Source organism: Eulemur rufifrons, chromosome 19 (genome assembly GCF_041146395.1).
Source record: "Eulemur rufifrons isolate Redbay chromosome 19, OSU_ERuf_1, whole genome shotgun sequence".
In the NCBI taxonomy this organism is placed as follows: Eukaryota; Metazoa; Chordata; class Mammalia; order Primates; family Lemuridae; genus Eulemur; species Eulemur rufifrons.
In genome coordinates this window covers 42786148-42804745 of record NC_091001.1, presented here as the reverse complement: position 1 = coordinate 42804745, position 18598 = coordinate 42786148, and the positions used below count along the sequence as shown (strand labels likewise).

Genomic DNA, 18598 nt, shown 5'->3' with positions numbered 1-18598 from the left:
CCATGTGTTAATTTAAAATCCAAATTCTTTTCTTGTGAGTAATAATTCATGTTCAGCATTAAGAAATGTATTAGAGTATTAGAACTATAATATTTTAGTGATTTATCATATGATTTAAAATAAAATTTAGCTTGCAAAATATTAAAATTTAATATAAAGGACCATTCCCTAATGAATTATATGTAATCAAACAATTAGAATCGAGAATGTATCAATAGAAAAAGCTTTAACGTATTTTGAAAAAAATCATGTTTACCACTGAATGGCAACCAGCTTTGTTAAAATGAATCCCTGTCTACCAAGTTGGACATTAAACTATTATTGGTTAAAGTATAATTAGAAAATGAACTACATATGTTACTGCCCATTTATAAAAATTTATAATTCTAGAAGTATTTATGAGTTTATAAAGAAATATAAATAATTTTGTTTCAAGTGGCAAAATACTAATAACAAGCCACAATCACTTACATGGTACAAACAGAATGACAAGAAGAAAATGGTTTAAATGCTTTAAATATTGTTTTAAAAAATCACAGATTCATTTTTGAATCATCAAGTCTTCATTCAAGCCAAAAATCATATCACCCCACTTACCTTTTTCTTCTAACAGAATAAAATATAAACAAAATATAGAGTTTTCTCCTTTGTAGTTGACGTTTTTTCAACAATAATTCCATTGAGTTTATATAAACTTAAGCTACTATTTTTAATGACTTAAAGTCATTAGTAGGAAAACAACTTCTTGATTAGCAAAAAGTTACAAGGCATATTTTAAAAAGAAACTCACCCATCTAAAACTTCTGCTTGATATGGTATTTCAAGTTTAGAATAACTCTTTTCCTTTGCTTTAACGGTTATTTTCCCAGAAAACTGAGATGGTTTTCTTGCTTTTGATGCTAAAGGGAAATATAAAAAGTAATCTCTGTCACCTTTTATTACCAAAGAGCATGAGTGACTTTATATGGACTGACAAAATCTTTAAAAAAAAAAAAAAAAAAAGTTGAGCTTTCAAATTGGCAAACAGAACACTTTTATAACACTTAAAATCAGATATTACATTTTTCATACAAAAAAGGAAAATGTTTTTTTTTCCTGTAATGAGATAAACAGATAAGGAATTAGTAAGTGAATACAATTCAGGAGGAAAAACACTGTATCTAAGCTACTTTTTTATAGTTACAGGCTTTGGTTTACTTACAGCAGAATCTAGACCTTGGTACGATTAACATTTTAGAATAGATTCATTCTTTGTTGTGGGGCTGTCTTGTGCACTGTAGGATATTTAGCAGCATCCCGGACCTCCCCACTTGTTAGATGCCAGTAGAATCCCTGCAGCTGTGACTACCAAAAATGTCTCTAGACGTTGCCAAATATCCCCTTGGGAGGTAAAACTACCCTCCACTGAGAACTGTTGGTTTATAGCTATACTGAGAAAGAAATAATATTCCTTGTATGGCTAGAGTCTTGCTACAAGCACCAATAAAGTAGCATGGTACAAGAAAAGTTAAGAGTCATGAGCTCTGACTTCTCATATTAGCCAATTCTAACTCATGGAATAAGAGGAGACAAAATCCCTTCCTACCATCATATTATATTGTCCTCATAGATGAAGCATCGATAAAACCTTTAGATTTTGTAGCAGTTTTGAATAATTCCAGCTGGGATTACATAAATGGATTCAGATGGGTCCAATCTGGGTACTCATTAGATGTTCCTTTCAAAGCAAATAAAGAAGCTGTTTATCCTCTTTAAAGTACTTTTGGAACACTTCCACTTATGAGAAGAACTTACATGTGAATTCTGCAAATGTGTGTCATCTAATTTCAGGACAAAAAAAGAACAAAGAAATGGTATGACATCTAGTATTTAACTATGTACAGATGAAAACTTTAGATTTTTAAAATTTCCATCAAGGTTCTTGTTTCTTTCTGCTTCCTAGTTAGCCATTTCCAGGCTGTTTTTAATTTTTCACTATTTGTTCTGACATAAAGCTGATTACAAGGGCCATAATTTAGGTATTTCATGGTATATTATATTTTAGTAAATAAAGTGCTAAATTCTCAAGAAAATTTAGTTAAAAATCATAAAGAACAATGATGTTTGATGAGAAAGATGCTTGCTTGATAGGTCAACACTACAGAGATAATATATATAAGGTGCATTCTGAAAAAATTAAAATAAAACACACTTCCTGACTTTTTTTTTTTCTTTTTTTATTTCAGCATATTATGGGGGTACAAAAGTTTAGGTTACGTATATTGCCCTTCCTCCCCTCAACCCCCCCCCCCCCGAGTCAGAGCTTCAAGCACGTCCGTCCCCTAGACAGTGCGCATTGCACTCATTATGTATGTATACACCCATCCCCTCCCCACCCATCTGCCTGACACCTGATTAATGTTATTCCTAAATGTGCTCTTAGGTGATGATCAGTGAAAACAATCTGATGGCGAGTACATGTGGTGCTTATTTTTCCATTCTTGGGATACTTCACTTAGTAGAATGGGTTCCAGCTCTATTCCAGGAAAATACAAGAGGTGCTATATCACCATTGTTTCTTATATTTGAGTAGTACTCCATGGTATACATATACCACATTTTATTAATTCACTCATGTATTGATGGGCACTTGGGTTGTTTCCACATCTTTGCAATTGTGAATTGTGCTGCTATAAACATTCGAGTGCAGATGTCTTTTTTATACAATGTCTTTTGTTCTTTTGGGTAGATGCCTAATAAGGGGATTGCTGGATCAAATGGTAGGTCTACTTGTATCTGTTGAAGGTATTTCCATATTTCTTTCCACAGAGGTTGCACTAGTTTGCAGTCCCACCAGCAGTGTATGAGTGTTCCTGTCTCCCCGCATCCTGGCCAACATTTATTGTTATGGGACTTTTTGATAAAGGCCATTCTCACTGGGGTTAAGTGATATCTCATTGTGGGTTTGATGTGCATTTCCCTGATGATTAGAGATGTCAAGCATTTTTTCATATGTTTGTTGGTCATTCTTCTGTCTTCTTTTGAAAAATTTCTATTCATGTCCTTTGCCCACTTTTTGATAGGGTTGTTTGATTTTTTTCTTGCTGATTTTCCTGAGTTCTAAGTAGATTCTAGTTATCAGTACTTTATCGGATGTGTAGCATGCAAAAAATTTTTCCCATTCTGTAGGTTGTCTGTTTGCTCTTGTGACAGTTTCTTTGGCTATGTAGAAACTTTTTAATTTAATCAGGTCCCATTCATTTATTTTTGCTGTTGCTATGATTGTCTTTAGGGTCTTCTTCATAAATTCTTTGCCTAGGCCAATGTCTATAAGAGATTTTCCCACATTTTCTTCTAGAATTCTAATAGTTTCACACCTTAGGTTTAAGTTTGTTATTCACCGTGATTTGATTTTTGTGAAAGGTGAAAGGTATGGGTCCTGTTTCAATCTTCTACATGTGGCTATCCAGTTTTCCCAGCACCATTTATTGAATAAGGATTCTTTTCCCCAGAGTATGTTTTTGTCTGCTTTGTCAAAGACTAGATGGCTATGTGAGGATGGTTTTATATCTGGATTCTCATTTGTGTTCCACTGGTCTGTGCCCCTGTTCTTGTGCCAATACTAAGATGTTTTAATAACCACAGCCTTGTAGTATAGTTTGAAGTCTGGTAAATTAATACCTCCCATTTTGTTCTTATTGCCTAAAATTGCTTTTGCTAAACAGCGTCTTCTCTGGTTCCATACAAAGCGTCAAATTATTTTTTCTATATCTGTGAAAAATGATGTTGGTAGGATTGCATTGAATCTGTAAATCACTTTGGGTAGTATAGACATTTTAACAATGTTGATTCTTCCGATCCACGAGCATGGTATGGTTTTCCACCTGTTTACGTGCTCTGTAATTTCCTTCCTCAGTGTTTCATAGTTCTCCCTGTAGAGGTCTTTTACCTCCTTAGTTAAATATATTCCTAGGTACTTTATTTTCTTTGTTGCTATTGTGAAGGGTATTAAGTCTTTGATTTGGTTCTCAGTTTGACTGTTATTGGCATATATGAATGCCTCTGATTTGTGTGTATTTTGTATCCTGAGACTTTACTGAATTCATTTATCAATTCCAGGAATCTCTTGGTTGAATCCTTGGGGTTTTCTAGATATAATATCATATCATCAACAAAGAGTGAGTTTGATCTCTTCTGTCCCTATTTGGACACCCTTGATTCTGCTCTCTTGCCTGATTGCTCTCGCAAGGACTTCCAGTACTATGTTGAATAGCAGTGGGGACAATGGGCAACCTTGTCTGGTTCCAGTGCTAAATGGGAATGCTTTCAGTTTTTCCCCATTCAGTATGATGTTGGCTGTGGGTTTGTCATATATGGCTTGTACCATTTTTAGGTAGGCCCTGTCTATGCCTATTTTGTTAAGTGTTCTTATCATAAAAGGGTGTTGAATTTTGTCAAATGGCTTTTCTGCGTCTATTGAGAGGATCATGTGGTCTTTGTTTTTGCTTTTACTTATAGTGGTGAATTACATTTATAGATTTGCGTATGTTGAACCATCCCTGAATCTCTGGAATGAAGCCCACTTGGTTGTGATGGATTATTTTCTTGATAAGCACCTGGATTCGATTTGCTAGGATTTTATTGAGAAGTTTTGCATCTATATTCATAAGGGAAATTGGTCTGTAGTTTTCTCTTTTTTTGTTGCGTCCTTTCCTGGTTTTGGTATCAGAGTTACTTTGGCTTCATAAAATGTGTTGGGGAGGATTCCGTCCTTCTCGATGTTATGGAATAACTTTTGTAGGATAGGCACGAGTTCTTTGTAGGTGTGGTAAAATTTGGGTGTGAAACCATCTGGTCTGGGGCTTTTCTTTTTGGGAAGGCTTTTTATTGCTGTTTCGATTTCAGTTCTTGATATTGGTCTGTTCAGGAATTCTATTTCTTCCCGGCTGAGCCTAGGGAGGCTGTGTGTTTCTAAAAATTTGTCCATTTCCTCCACATTTTCCAGTTTGTGTGCATAAAGGTTTTTGTAGAATTCATAGAGTATATCTTGTATCTCTGTGGCATCAGTTGTAATTTCTCCTTTCATGTTTCTGATGGAGGTTATTAGAGATTTTTCTTTTCTGCTCTTAGTCTAACCAAAGGTGTGTCAATTTTGTTTACCTTTTCAAAGAACCAACTTTTTGTTTTATTAATCTCCCATATGGTTTTTCTGTTGTCCATTTCATTTAGTTCTGATTTGATCTTGATTTCTCTCCTGCTGGGTTTGGGGTTGGTCTGTTCTTCTTTCTCCAGCTCTTTGAGTCTAGGTTGCCTGACTGATTTTCATAGCAATCTCAGAGAGGTATTTTGTGCTGGGATCTAGGTGGTGGTAGGTGAGGTTGAAGGTAAAAGGGTTTCCCCAGTATATTAAAAACTGTGTTTTTTAAACACAGCATTTGCTCTTAAAGGTGCTTTCCCCTTTGCCTTTGTATTTAGTTTTATACAATTTCTTTAAGAAACACTTATTTTAGAGTCTATGATCTCAGAAGACCCAACACTAATGACACATTGCATTTATCTAGAGAATGAAAACATTCACTGGGTTGTCAATACAGGAGCTGGAAAAGAGGAGCTCTTCATCCTCACAGAGCATGGGAGAACTATCTTGCACAACTGGAAGGATGGGTCCTAAAGGTTCTTCGGGGTCAGGAATTAGCAGCACTGGCCTCCTCCTCTCTGCACGAGAAGAGAATGTACCTGCCGATGCTGAATGTGGTGTCATGAATGTGGTTTCTCAGTAGCGTGGAAGACAATTTACCACAGATTTGGAAATAATTGTGGCATCAATGCCTTCTATAATACTTCTTGACAACTGTATTGTGAAATATGTCGCCTACTTAATTTTGATTCTTTGGGAGTTTTCACTGAGCTTATGGGATGAATCCTAAGGCCAGCACCCAGCCTGTGTTCTTGCTATAGGTCCTCCCAAGAACTCACCACTGGCGAGCAGCAGGCACAGATGCTCTCACAAATGCTGCGGAGAGTGTGCCAGTGTCCTACTGATCAAATACTCTCATCCAATGAGGAAGCTGAGCTGTAAAATGTGGACTCTGAGCAGAGGTGGCGTTATCATAAAGCCAAAGTTTAAGCTTTATGGCTACTCACTTGCATGGGTCCCTATGAGAAAAGCCCTGTTCCGAGTTTCAGTTCTCATTTAATTACATCCATAGTTAAGAAGGCATTAAGTCATTATTTAAAAAATTTTATGACAGCAAATTCAATAAATGTTCTATTAAAGTGGGCAAAACTGAATAAAAATCTGCTATAAAACTGGTAAAGTCTGAGTGACTTAACATTTCAAATGACAAAATATATATTATACATGCTTGAAATAATAGCTAATTTGACAATTTTATCATAAAGGTTATTTTAGTTTATGTAGAACCATCTGTCTTGCTTATAAAAGCTAACATGAAAATGCTACAAAGAATATTTTTGCTCTCAAATTCAAACATGTTTCTGAAATTCAAATACATTATGACTTCATAATTAAGGTAAATTACAATACAGATAGATGTGTAAAAGGGTTAGCCCAGAGTACAGGATTTCAATCCTAATGTATTTGCTGATATTTTTCTATTGCTCATAGTGATTTAGCTTTATAAAGTTATGGTATTTTCTTTCGTAAATCAATCAAACAAGAGTTTGTGATGTTTACACGAAAAATCAGCCTAAGCAGTAATATAAATTCTGACTGTAAACTCGTCTGGATCTCTGTAGCAGAATGTCAACATAGATGCTCTCTAGTTCATCAAAATAACACCACTCCATTAGAGAGAAAAAGGTGAATACTTGCCATCAAAACTAATGCTTGCAACTTTGGTGTATTTACTTTCTGAAGCTTTTAATGTAATTGGTTTAAAGTGTACCGTTACAGCATCATTTTGTGGTGTAGGTCGAACACTCTGCAAAGAGAAAAAAATACATATATGGCATTATTTTAGTCTAATGGTTCAGTTGCCTTATACTGGAAAGTATATTGGAAAAGTAAAGCAGAATAAAAATTTTAAAAGTTTAATTTATGTGGTCCCTCTAAATAGAGGAGGCCAAACTGGTAAAACTTCAAATTAATTTCATTAGAATATCTTTATGAAATAAAATGACCACAGGCAAAAAAATATATATATAACGTATTAGTAAGAATCTAAAAACCAACTAGTACATTGGGTATAAGTACATAAAACATTACAAAAGGTTATTTTCCAAATGAATGCCTAATTTATATATCAGAGAATATGACCTAAGGAAGACTTGTGGGTCCTTCTTAAAGAAATTCACACTACTAAATATAACACCCGGACTACATGCACGTGAAAAATGAACATGAATTCGGGAGCTGGTGCCCCAGCACCACAGTAGTTGTGCAGACTTCATTTCTAGTGGCATTTTCTCTTCCTCTCTAGGCCACAATCATGTCAATGAGGTGGCACAGCTTTCCAGGGCCAGGGCAGCACTCCTGGCTATGGGATTGAGCAGTGAGGCAGACTGCAGCGATGTTCAACTTGGAAGAGGTCAGAAAGCTTTAGACTTAAAAAAATCAGATCTTTCTACTCAAACAACAAAACTTAAAATACCAAAACCAGGAAAAGCTTGCACTTTGAGAGCATGCTTAAAAAATACACTTTAAGGTTACAGTTATGTTATATTTTCTCACTGACACAAAGCATTTTCAATTGGAAGGGACTTTGAAGATCCCAACCTCTCTTCTACTCATGAAGAGAACCTTGTAATATTGAGTGATGTTTCAATAGTGAGGCATCAGAGGCAGAACTGGAAACTAGGTTTCCTGACTTGGTCCGGGGCCCTTCACCGGACATCCTATTGCACAAACATGTATTCACAAAATCATGGTATTTCACACAAATCTTGATTAAAAATCTTCCTTTATAATTCATTTTGAATCTTAACCTTGTCTAAATACCCTCCTGGGGTATTTGTTGAGTTTTCAAGGGCTTTATAAACTTGTTGTCAAAGCCTGTCATTTCCTATAGAAAAGAACACTGATCTTTTCTGTGAAATTTATCAGGCATGTCCATTAACTGGGGCACAAGTCAGATCCGCAAGGCACCAAGTTCTTCCCTCTGGCTACCTACCCACTCTTTTCACCTCATTTACAATGGTGAAATCTGCCTAAACTGAACATCAAAGGGCAGTCCCTTGAGGGCACAATAAGTACCTAGAAAAGCCTAAAGAAAGACAACTGTCTACTTCCCTTGCCACAAGGAATAAAACTGATTCTATAATAATGATCACAGATACAGGTAGAGCTCCACCCTTTCCATGGTGGGTTAGTCCCCCACAGTTAGCCAGTCTTTACAGAGCCAGGATGGCTCTAAGGATGGTTCTGTGATTTTTATTAGGCACTGAAAATCTTAAATCTTAACAGCCTTATTAGCTCTTGGCCTCAGGCTCTTTCAGCATATTAACCCTTTTATCTTCCTGCCTTCTACTTTGAGAATTCCTTCTCATTTGCTTTTAAATCTCTAACTGGGGCTGGGAGTTAAATGATATGTTCATAACAATACCTTTACTTATCAATAAGCTTTGCTGTTATTAATAATCCATTTAAAATACAAACTTCTTCATTCCTTGAAAGGCTCCTATATGTAACAATAAAAGAAAGTAGTCTGAATTATAAGATAAACTACAAACTGGAGAAAGTTTCATTTTCCTATACTACCATATTAATACTTTTTCCAAAGAAAAGGAAAGCAGTACAGACGTTTAAGTGATAATCTAGTAGCAATCACTTCATGCAAGAAAAGCATATTAACTATATAACTGTGAGTGCGAGCTTGAGTCAGCTGTCCATGTACTCTGGGGCTCACTTTCCTCATCTGTGAAAAAAAAGATCCTAGGGAATTATTTTCTGAGACCCCATCTATATACAAAATTTTGTGATCCAATTAATTTTGCTAGATTTTTCAAATTAGCCACCTTTATTGTGAGGTCAGGACTTGTTAGAGAGATGATCTTATAAGTTTTGTAGTTTGTAGAGGACTTTCACAGATATGGCTTCTAATTCCTTTACTTGTTCTACTGAATATGATACAGCAACAATGGAATCTTGACCACTTTCCAACACGCTTAAAGATCAGAAGTGGCAGTTCATCAGTAACAACCTTAATACTTTTTGAGTGTTATCAGCCTGTACAACACAGTGCCAGAAACAGTTAAGCAATGGTATTTGTTAAAATATATATAAGTAGTAAGAGGTTAGGATAGTTGATGAAAAAAAGTGTTTTTCTCATATGAAACACATCACTTTAAGATTTTCCTTACCAGAGGAAATCTTACATTCAGTAGTATTATCTTAAAATATGTTACACTAACATGTTGGGCTAGTTGTAAACAACAATTATTTGACAACTCAATTGCCATTCTTTTATACAAATGGTCTGAATTATTTACTCATTATCATTAAAAACAAACAAACCAACAAATCTAAATCAGTTAAAACCCATTTTCCAAGGAAACAAAAACAAAGCAAAACAAAAAAGCCAAAACAAAATACTTAACTAGCTGGTTTATTCTGGTGGCTTTAAATGAAAACTAATACACAATAATTACTTTATAATAAGCATATTTATATTAACAATCTGTTTCAGTGTTAGTCACTAACTATTGCTTATTCAAGGATAATCAAGAAGTGGAAAAAACATGGCAAGATTCCCGGGGAAGGCAGCTTGAATATGTTCTAAATATAGTTCTAGTCTTTTCTCACGACATTCAGGCCCAACTAATGTGAGACTCAAGAGTCCAGGACATTCTGCAACTACTTACAAAAGCACTTGAGCAAACAAAGAAAATAACCTTTCAGTATGTAACAATTTTATTTTTAACAATTCGTGTACATATTCATTGAAGAATATATCAAGCTGATACTGATACAATTAATAACTAAATCTGTCATTCCTATTTATCAATTACCAAGGAAACCTCAAATAAATGTTCCTCTTAAGACATCTGAGGCAAACGTATTCCATCATTTAAAGAGCATTAATGTTTTGAATGTTGAGGAAAACCATTTTCTCAAGATTGCATTACAGACAATATCAGGAGGGCCTAAACCTGGGCATCCTGTCCATTAACAGGTGAGGAACTTACATTTGGAGTTGCTTACTTTAGTAACCCTATATTTAGAAAGACTATTTAGAAAAAGACTGAATTCCCTGATGAAGAATTTTTAAAAAATCTCTAGCTCTTAGCACTACTTAGCACATCCTAAAACTTCTATATATTTGTGAAATGGAAAGAGGTAGGAACCCTTCTAAAAATGTATCAGCCTCTAAGCCATTTACATTATGCAGAAAATGCTGAAACAAATAGGAAAACTTTGAGAAGTTCTCTTAAAACTCAGTTTCACTATAGGTGGGCTTGCCCTGGTTCATATGGTGAGAAGTTTAAGCTGCCATCATTTCTCGAGTGGACTACTGCTCAACAGACCGTAACTATTCTTCTTTGCTTTCTGCCCTTGTGGCTCAGAAGTTCACTCTGCACAAAGTAGCTACAGTGACCTTTTATAACATAAACCAGATGATGTCACTCTCTTGTTTAAAATCCTATAATAATTTCCCATTGCACTTAGAATGAAACGTAAACACCTCCCAGAGGCCCTGGAAGGCCTGTTTGAAAGTGAGCTTGACAGGGGAGGGGACCAATGCTGTATTCTCAGTACTTAGTATAGGACCTGCCATATAGCTGATGCTCATTAAATATTTATTGAATGAATGAAGGGATGAGTGAAGGAGGAAAGACAAAACTATCAAAACACTGGCAGAGTTTGGGTTTTGGATATTGTAAAAATTACATATATAGGTAGGTACAGATGCATAATACATAGACATATAGTTTTTAATAGAAATATTGACTATGAAATTGAAATATATATTCATAAAGACTTGATTGCTAAGTGGCATTATACATCTAACATACTTTCATGTAACTTTTGAATTTTTTATAGTTGGATAAGTCACTTTAAAAAAAAAAAAAAAAAACAGCTCTCAGTTTCCCTATTTGGGAAACTAGAACCTGTGCACCTTATAGAGTTGTATTAAATAAGGTAATTCATGCAATGACGCTAGCACAGTGCCTGATCCATAGTAAGAGCAAAAGTATTTACTTAAAATGTATCCTACAATTCCTTAAAAAAAGAGAAAAGGAGGAACCTGGGGCTATTTAATTCCATGTTGTAAATGAACTGAATACTCTTATTTTTTTCCATTCACATTCTTAGGATTAATTGCTAATTTCATTTTCCTATAAAATGTTTATTGAAAAAGACATTTGTTTCAGTCAATTTATTGTATATAAAAAGTTAGGCCAGTTTTTTTGGGCTAATAAGCAAAGGCACTTTCCCATCAAACCCCTAAACTAATGAAGAAAAATGACTAGTGAGAAGAAATGCAAGATCAGATATCAGAACCCCACCCTGCCTGGACCCCAATCCTACTAGTGAGCAAGGTCACTGTGCATTAAGATGTGATTACCTGGGATGACAATCTCTTGCTTCCTCATATGAGGTTTGTATACTTTCCTCTCTTTGGTCTGTACTTCACCATCTGGTGGTAAAATCTGGGTTTGGCCATAGATGGTCAAAGGTCCGTTAAGTCTCAAGCCTGCATGACCTACCTCATTTTATCCAAGTTTCCTGAATTTAGGTTTCCAGCATAAGCACAAGTTATAATAAAAATATTCTGCTTTCCTTTTCCATGATTCCCTATGTATGTTCCTTGGGGACCTCATCAGGGAGAGAGGTGGTGGGCCAAGGCAAAACTTGGATATCCTTGTCTTTTTATTTTTTGCCTATAACTATCTAATGGCACCCCAATTCTACTACACAGCATAAAAGTAATATGCTCTATGTGTGTGTGTGAGGGGAAGAGAGAATCCTAGTTTATAATGTGCTACCTAAGGTAACTACAATAGCTGCCAGTTAGAAAGGGTGCCTACGACAAATGTTAAAAGCACTCTCCCATTACCTACCACATTTTTTTTGCTTCATTATTTCTCTTCCCAACTCATCTGATTCTTTTTTCCTTCTCTTTTTACCTACCTATAACTTAAGTCTAACAACCAAACCTAATGGAATCCTTATAAATGATTTTTCTTTTCACATGGCACATAGATCCTATAAATCAGGTTCTGATAAATCTTATCAGAATCCACCAGTCTTTTTATATGACCCTACCTGAATAAGAACCTCATAAACTTTGGTTCAAACTTAGCTTGGAGAAGATCATCTACTTTCCCTCTCATCCTTAAAATCTGGGTGGTTAGAGGTAGAACAGGTTTCTCACATCACACTTAGAACCACAGTGTCACTAGGTCACTACAAAACAGAATTCTTTTATAGCAAGAGCTTAATTATTTTTAACTTTGTCATAAGCTTAAAAACAAAGAATATATAAATTGGGAAAAAAAATAAACAAAAACTTACTGTTATTGGTACATCTTTTGTTCCTGAATTTAATAAATGGAGATTTAAAACTTTTGGTAGATCTGTTAAAATTGAGGAAAAGAAATATTTCTTAAAAAGGTGTGCTTTATACTTTATAGCAAGTTAGAATCTTTACCTTATTAGATGTCAAATTGAAGCTATTCTAGAATATGAAATACAATGACAATCACATTAATAAAAAGAAACATTACATAGGAATTGCTTTACTCATAAGGGACACTGTGTATTATAAGAACAAACCATCCCCTCTTAAACAACTAGACCAAAAAAACAAAAACACACAAAAAACCCCAAAACATAATTTTTTAGTGAACTCAGACATTACTAATCTTTCAGTTTTCCAGCAAAGCATAATGAACCAAATTAATAATGTACAATGTGAAATTATATTAAAAGCAAATTTAATTTAAAAAATATGGTCTATAATCCTAAACAACAAAATTTTAATTACATATGGCCCATATAAACCCCAAATTACAAGCACTCTTTTTCCTTAATAAAAATCTCTACTTGGTTGTTTTCAATTTTAGAATCTGAATTCTTTCTCTGATCTGGGCTAATTTTTTTTAATTTATGTCACCATAATGCAATTTAATAATTCATACCTAAACAAAATCCAGAAATAAATCTTTTGATTTCCTTTACTATAAAAAAAGATTCAGCATAACTGAATGGATAAAGAATTGAATCAAGAAACTAGAAAACTACTTTCTGCCTCGATCTTCCATTTAAATGACTCAAGTTATCCCATGATCTTGTCCTTCCACCTGGTAAGCAATGCTACCCCCTCAGAGGAGTGGGGTATAAACTTGTAAAGAGAGCGCTCTGAGTCCCCAAAAGGAGATTTCCACAAGATCATGCAATCCACTGAGAAATGACTTTCAAAGCTGAACTACAAAGTACAGTAGAGCTACTCAACACTGAATACAGGGATTTTTTTAAAAGATCTATAAAAAGTCTCTCTCTCTCTTTTTTTTACCTTGTGTTCGTAGTGTACCAAAATCTAACATTTCGGTTGAGGAATAAATTCCAGGAGCTTGGAAAAAAGAAAAGTATATAATTATTTTTCACTCTGCCAGAGTAAGATGTACTGAAAACAAAACAAACTTGCAATTTCTTTAGTTTTCCACTAACCTGTTGTAACTTCAACCTCAACAGGAAGAATGATAAACTCGGTGTTGTCTGAAGCATTAGTCTTTATTCTTATGAAGGCTGTGTGATTATCTGCTTCTCTAGATGAAAAACTGGCTCTCATCACTCCCTTGGTTTCATAAGGAGGAATTTCCTGACAAGTTAACAGACCATAATGTAGCACAGCTTTTGTAATGTTGCAATACCACCATATTTTATTGAATTAGCTGATATCAAGTGAAAGATGATTATTTTATATATGTACTAAGAAAAAAAACACTGCTAATTAAATAAATATGTAGCATATGCTCCAATTTTGGAGGATGTTAAAGTGTGGAAAAATTTGCTTTCAAATTGATAAAATATGGTATGTAAAGTAATGAAGTAAATAAAATAAGTCAAATGATCTGAAAACAACTTGTCAGTTGCAAAATCACCATTAAAAGGTAAAACTAATCTACAATATCATTCATTCATTCATTCATTCACTCATGAGACAGAGCCTCACTCTGTTGCCCTGGCTAAACTGCAGTGGTGTCATCATAGCTCACTGCAACCTCCAAATCCTAGGCTCAAGTTATCCTCCTGCCTCAGCCTCCTGAGTAGCTAGGACTACAGGTGTAAGCCATCACACACAGCTAATTTTTCTATTTTTGTAGAGATGGGGTCTTGCTCTTGTTCAGGCTGGTCTCAAACTCCTGACCTCAAGTGATCCTCCTGCCTTGGCCTCTCAGAGTGCATCCATATAGGCATGAGCCCCTGTGCCCAGCCCAATATCAGTTATTTTTTAACGTGTTAGCTAGCGGTGCGTCGGTACATAACTCAGTCCTGAAATTCCCTAACCAAGAGAAATGTCACCATCAAAGGGAAATATTTTTCTAGAAGTCCACAGGAATCTCGGTAAATGAAAACCAATACGGCTTGGACTCTACTTTCATTTAAAACCTAACAAAACTTCTCAAGCAAATGCACAATTTACTAGTTGCATTCAGTAAAGCTCTTGGTATATAAGATAGCATAAATTTTCAATCTTGTATTGAGAAAACATTCATACATACACTAAAAGGAAGACTCACTGGGAAAAAACTTTTTTTGAAGTGTAATTTTTTTCGTGGTTTTAGAACAATCTAGCTTCCTGGGGACTGATAGAGTTTCTCTACGCACATTTTTTAGCATATTTTAGGAAATCCTGTGTTCGAGAACTTACTGCTCTTCACTTACCTTTGTTCTCCTAATGTTTCAGTCTCAAAGTAGAAAATAGGTGATTGGAACCCTCCCTGAACCCCAGAGATGGACCATCCACTTCCCAACTCTAGGGAGCTGACTTGGTCAGTGGGGTTTTCTCATGTACACTCAAAGGGGTCAAGGCCCACTGACTTTTCTCTCACTCTAAGTTTGTAGGAATAAGAATTACTGTATCTTTTGTAGCCACCAGGAGTTTAAAACATCATGCTACTCTCTGCTGCTGTGCATTACAGTTTTTAACAATTTAATAATCTCAATTATCTTATGTTTATTAGATGTCAATTATATTTCACAGGAAATTCTTAGTTCTTCTATCTAGAACTGTAATACATACAAATTTAATAGCTTATATTTAATCTTCTGATATGTTGTTTTATACACGATTTCTCCCCAAGGTTTTTTAAACAACAACATAATTTTAAGTTGAAACATTTTTGTGAAAGCATAGAAATGGATTGTCCATTACATATTTCTTCTGCTAATGTGTTTCTATATTTTGGAAATTAACCAAATCACCAACTGACAAATTTGTTTCTAAATGTTCAAACTGACATCCTAAAAATGTCACCTCCACATCTCTTCCTGGTAAAGACTGGTCAGAAGGCAGAGTCAAGAGGTGCTGTGTGTGTAACAGAACAATTAACAAAAAAACTTTGATCCTCAGAAATTATTCATAGTGGTAAAGTCAGTGCGTCTCCAATTATAGATAAGCAGTGATTTGAGTGACTTTGGTACAAGAACTGCATTTACCACAACTGCCTTTTCCCTCTGGTATTAAAGCATAGTAGACAACATTTAAAAAACTCTGATATGGAAGGAACACTTACAAAAGGGCAGTTCCTGCACATTCTTTAATTTGGTTAATATTTTGCTAGTATTCTCCAAGAGAAAGTGATTCTCTAAGCATTGATACAAATTGTTAAGTATTCAACAATATTAAAAGTGGATGTAGATCACCTAAGAATTTCAAATTTTCTAAGTCATCACAGGCACTTAATCAGGTTCCCTTTGCAAATGCCATCTTCTCTAACAGTGAGTCTGAACATTCAATTCTCTACCTTCAAAAATATAATGAATCCTCATTTTCTTAATCTTAATGTAAAGCACATCATAAATGATCAGATTTGGAGACAATTTTACCAACATAATTCTGAGAAAGAATAGTTGAAATTACTTCCTTTCCACAGTAGGCTGAAATTCCCACCAATTTAGTTCATTGTACTTTCCAAGAATTACTGCTTATATTTTCCCCTCACCATCTCATCCAATTTTCAAATACATTTGATACAAATTTAACATTAAGACAATAATTAAAGTCACCCATATTTCTTCAGTTGCTAAGGAGTTAAGTATTTTCTGGTGTATTTAAGAAAACAATCAGTTTCATGTGAGCATGCACAAGAGAAAACCATGTTATCACTCACCCACAGTTTTCTGGTACCTCCTTGCTGACCTGTTGGGAGTTCTAGGTGAAGGTCTCCTCCACTAGAGTACATTTCTACAACCTGGGACAAAAGGGTATATGATGGTTAAGTTCAAAATCATATTCTCTCTTCAGGTGATTTGCTATCATAGAGAAATAAGTTTGACATCCTAATTGTTTATCAGAAAAAATTTAAAACATTTACAAATATAAATCTAAGAGATATTATATATCACATTGTATCACTAAATTCAGTGCCCCATATGTGCAAGCAATGGTAGTATTTTTAATTAAAACAAGGTAAATTTGAAAATTTAACTTAGAAACAACGTATGTAGTTGTTTCAGAGACTAGATTTTAGAAAATAACAGGATATTTTTCTTTGTTCAAAGGACATAATTTATGAAAATTATCAGGTTTTACAAATACAAATTTTATATTTCTTATAGTAACACAAGTGCTTCTTTATTATACACTTATAATGGCAGATCAAATAACTACCATAATTGTGAAATAGTGAAGAACATAAATATTATTCTGATATATATACAATAATTCTAATGCAGTGTGAAAACATTTGGTTTTTACTGGTAGCAAAATCACAGGCACTAATACCTCTGTGGCTTATGTCTATACTTGTGATTTTTTTTTAAACAGTTTTATTGGGCTATCATTTATGTACAATAAACAATACCTATTTAAAGTATACAATTTGATAAATCCTGACATATGTATACAGGCATGAAACCATCACTGCAGTTAAGATATTAAATACACCCATTACCCCTAAAAGTTTCCTTATACCCTTTATAATCCATCCATCCCTCTCTGACCATTCTTCCTAGGCAACCACTGATCTGCTATCACTATAGATTAGCTTATATTTTCTACAGTTTTATATAAGTGGAATAATACAGCATGTATTCATGTGTGTGGCTTCTTTTCCTCAGTGTAATTATTCTGAGATCCATCATGTTGTACATATTCATAGTTTATTTCTATTTTATGACTATACCACAGTTGTTTTCATCCATTCATATACTGATGGACATTTGGGTTGTTTCCAGTGTTTGGCCATTAGAAAAAAGCTGCTGTAGACACTGAGTACAGGTCTTGGTGTGGACATCTACTTTCCTTTCTGTTTCCTAGGAACAGAATGAGTCATATGGCAGGAGACCTTCCTTTAAAGGCAGGTAAGCTAACGCCAGCTCCTAGAAAGAAAGAATATATTTAACCCAAATTTGGGGTGAAGTATGAGATTGAGCAGAGAACTTTCACTTGTTTTATCATAAAAAGTTCTCCAAGAGTGAATAAAAAAGGCCAAAGCAAGGAAAATGGCAATCCTTTAGTACGAGCTTAAAGTTTTTTTTCCCCCTTGGGAGGGGGTTGTACTGCTATAAAAATAATGAATTTAGCAAAGACTGATGAAGATTTTTCTTTGAGTATTATTACTTGCCTCTTAAGACAGTGCTCTTCTATAGTATTTGTTGTATTAATAATAATAGCACCTTAACTGATGCGGTGTCTGTATAATTTTTTCTGAAAATCAGAAAACACCACTTATTATTTCATTTAATCTTTCAAGGTATCAAGGAAACAAGCATAACAAATATTGGAAAACAGAAGATTAAATGTAGGGTACTGATAACAGGGACAATGAATAAGGAAATGGAGATAGAAAAAATTTAAATTACAAAATAAAAGGAAAGATTACATTAAAACTAGAAACATGACACACTCCTGATTTTTAGTCCAGTACTATTTGTCCTAATTTAATATAGTTTAGGGAAAAAAGGAAGCCCAACATTATATCCAATACATAATTTGTGTAGAAAAGAACCCACAAAAATGTTTGTGTGCCCACATATATGCATGTAAGCGCACAGAGAAAGGTCTGATGTGACGCACACCAAGGTGATAGGAACAGTGTCCAAGAGGAAGGGATTGGGATTGGAGCTGTGCTATCCATGCAATAGCGACCAGCTACATGTGGTTATTTATACCTAATTAGTTGAAATAAAATAACATTAAATGTTCAGTTCTTCAGCCACCCTAGCCACCAATTTGCTCGCTTACCAGTCACATGTGGCTAGTGGCTATTACGCCAGACAGAGCAGATACTAAACTTTTCCACCATCCCAGAAAGTTTTGTTGGACAACGCTGGACTGGAAAGTAAGGAGTTCAAGGGGACTTTTGCTTCACTCATATCTGAACCGTTAATATTTTTTTCAGGGAGAGCATACTCGTGTTTGTGTTGTATAATGGACAAATCAGATGCATTTTTTTGCTTTACAATATCTTCCTTAATTTAAGGACAAGA

General features: G+C 34.7%; 1 protein-coding gene across 1 annotated transcript in view; it reads right to left on the bottom strand.

Annotated features, from left to right (window-relative positions):
- Positions 1 to 18598, bottom strand: part of TMEM131 (transmembrane protein 131) — a 205406-nt gene that overhangs the window by 57986 nt on the left and 128822 nt on the right. The window contains exons 8-13 of the mRNA XM_069494183.1: positions 16279 to 16359; positions 13613 to 13763; positions 13458 to 13514; positions 12458 to 12519; positions 6815 to 6923; positions 791 to 899 (exon numbers count right to left, since the gene is read on the bottom strand). Of these exons, the coding sequence (XP_069350284.1) occupies positions 791 to 899; positions 6815 to 6923; positions 12458 to 12519; positions 13458 to 13514; positions 13613 to 13763; positions 16279 to 16359 (569 nt within the window). The remainder of the gene's footprint in view (positions 1 to 790; positions 900 to 6814; positions 6924 to 12457; positions 12520 to 13457; positions 13515 to 13612; positions 13764 to 16278; positions 16360 to 18598) is intronic.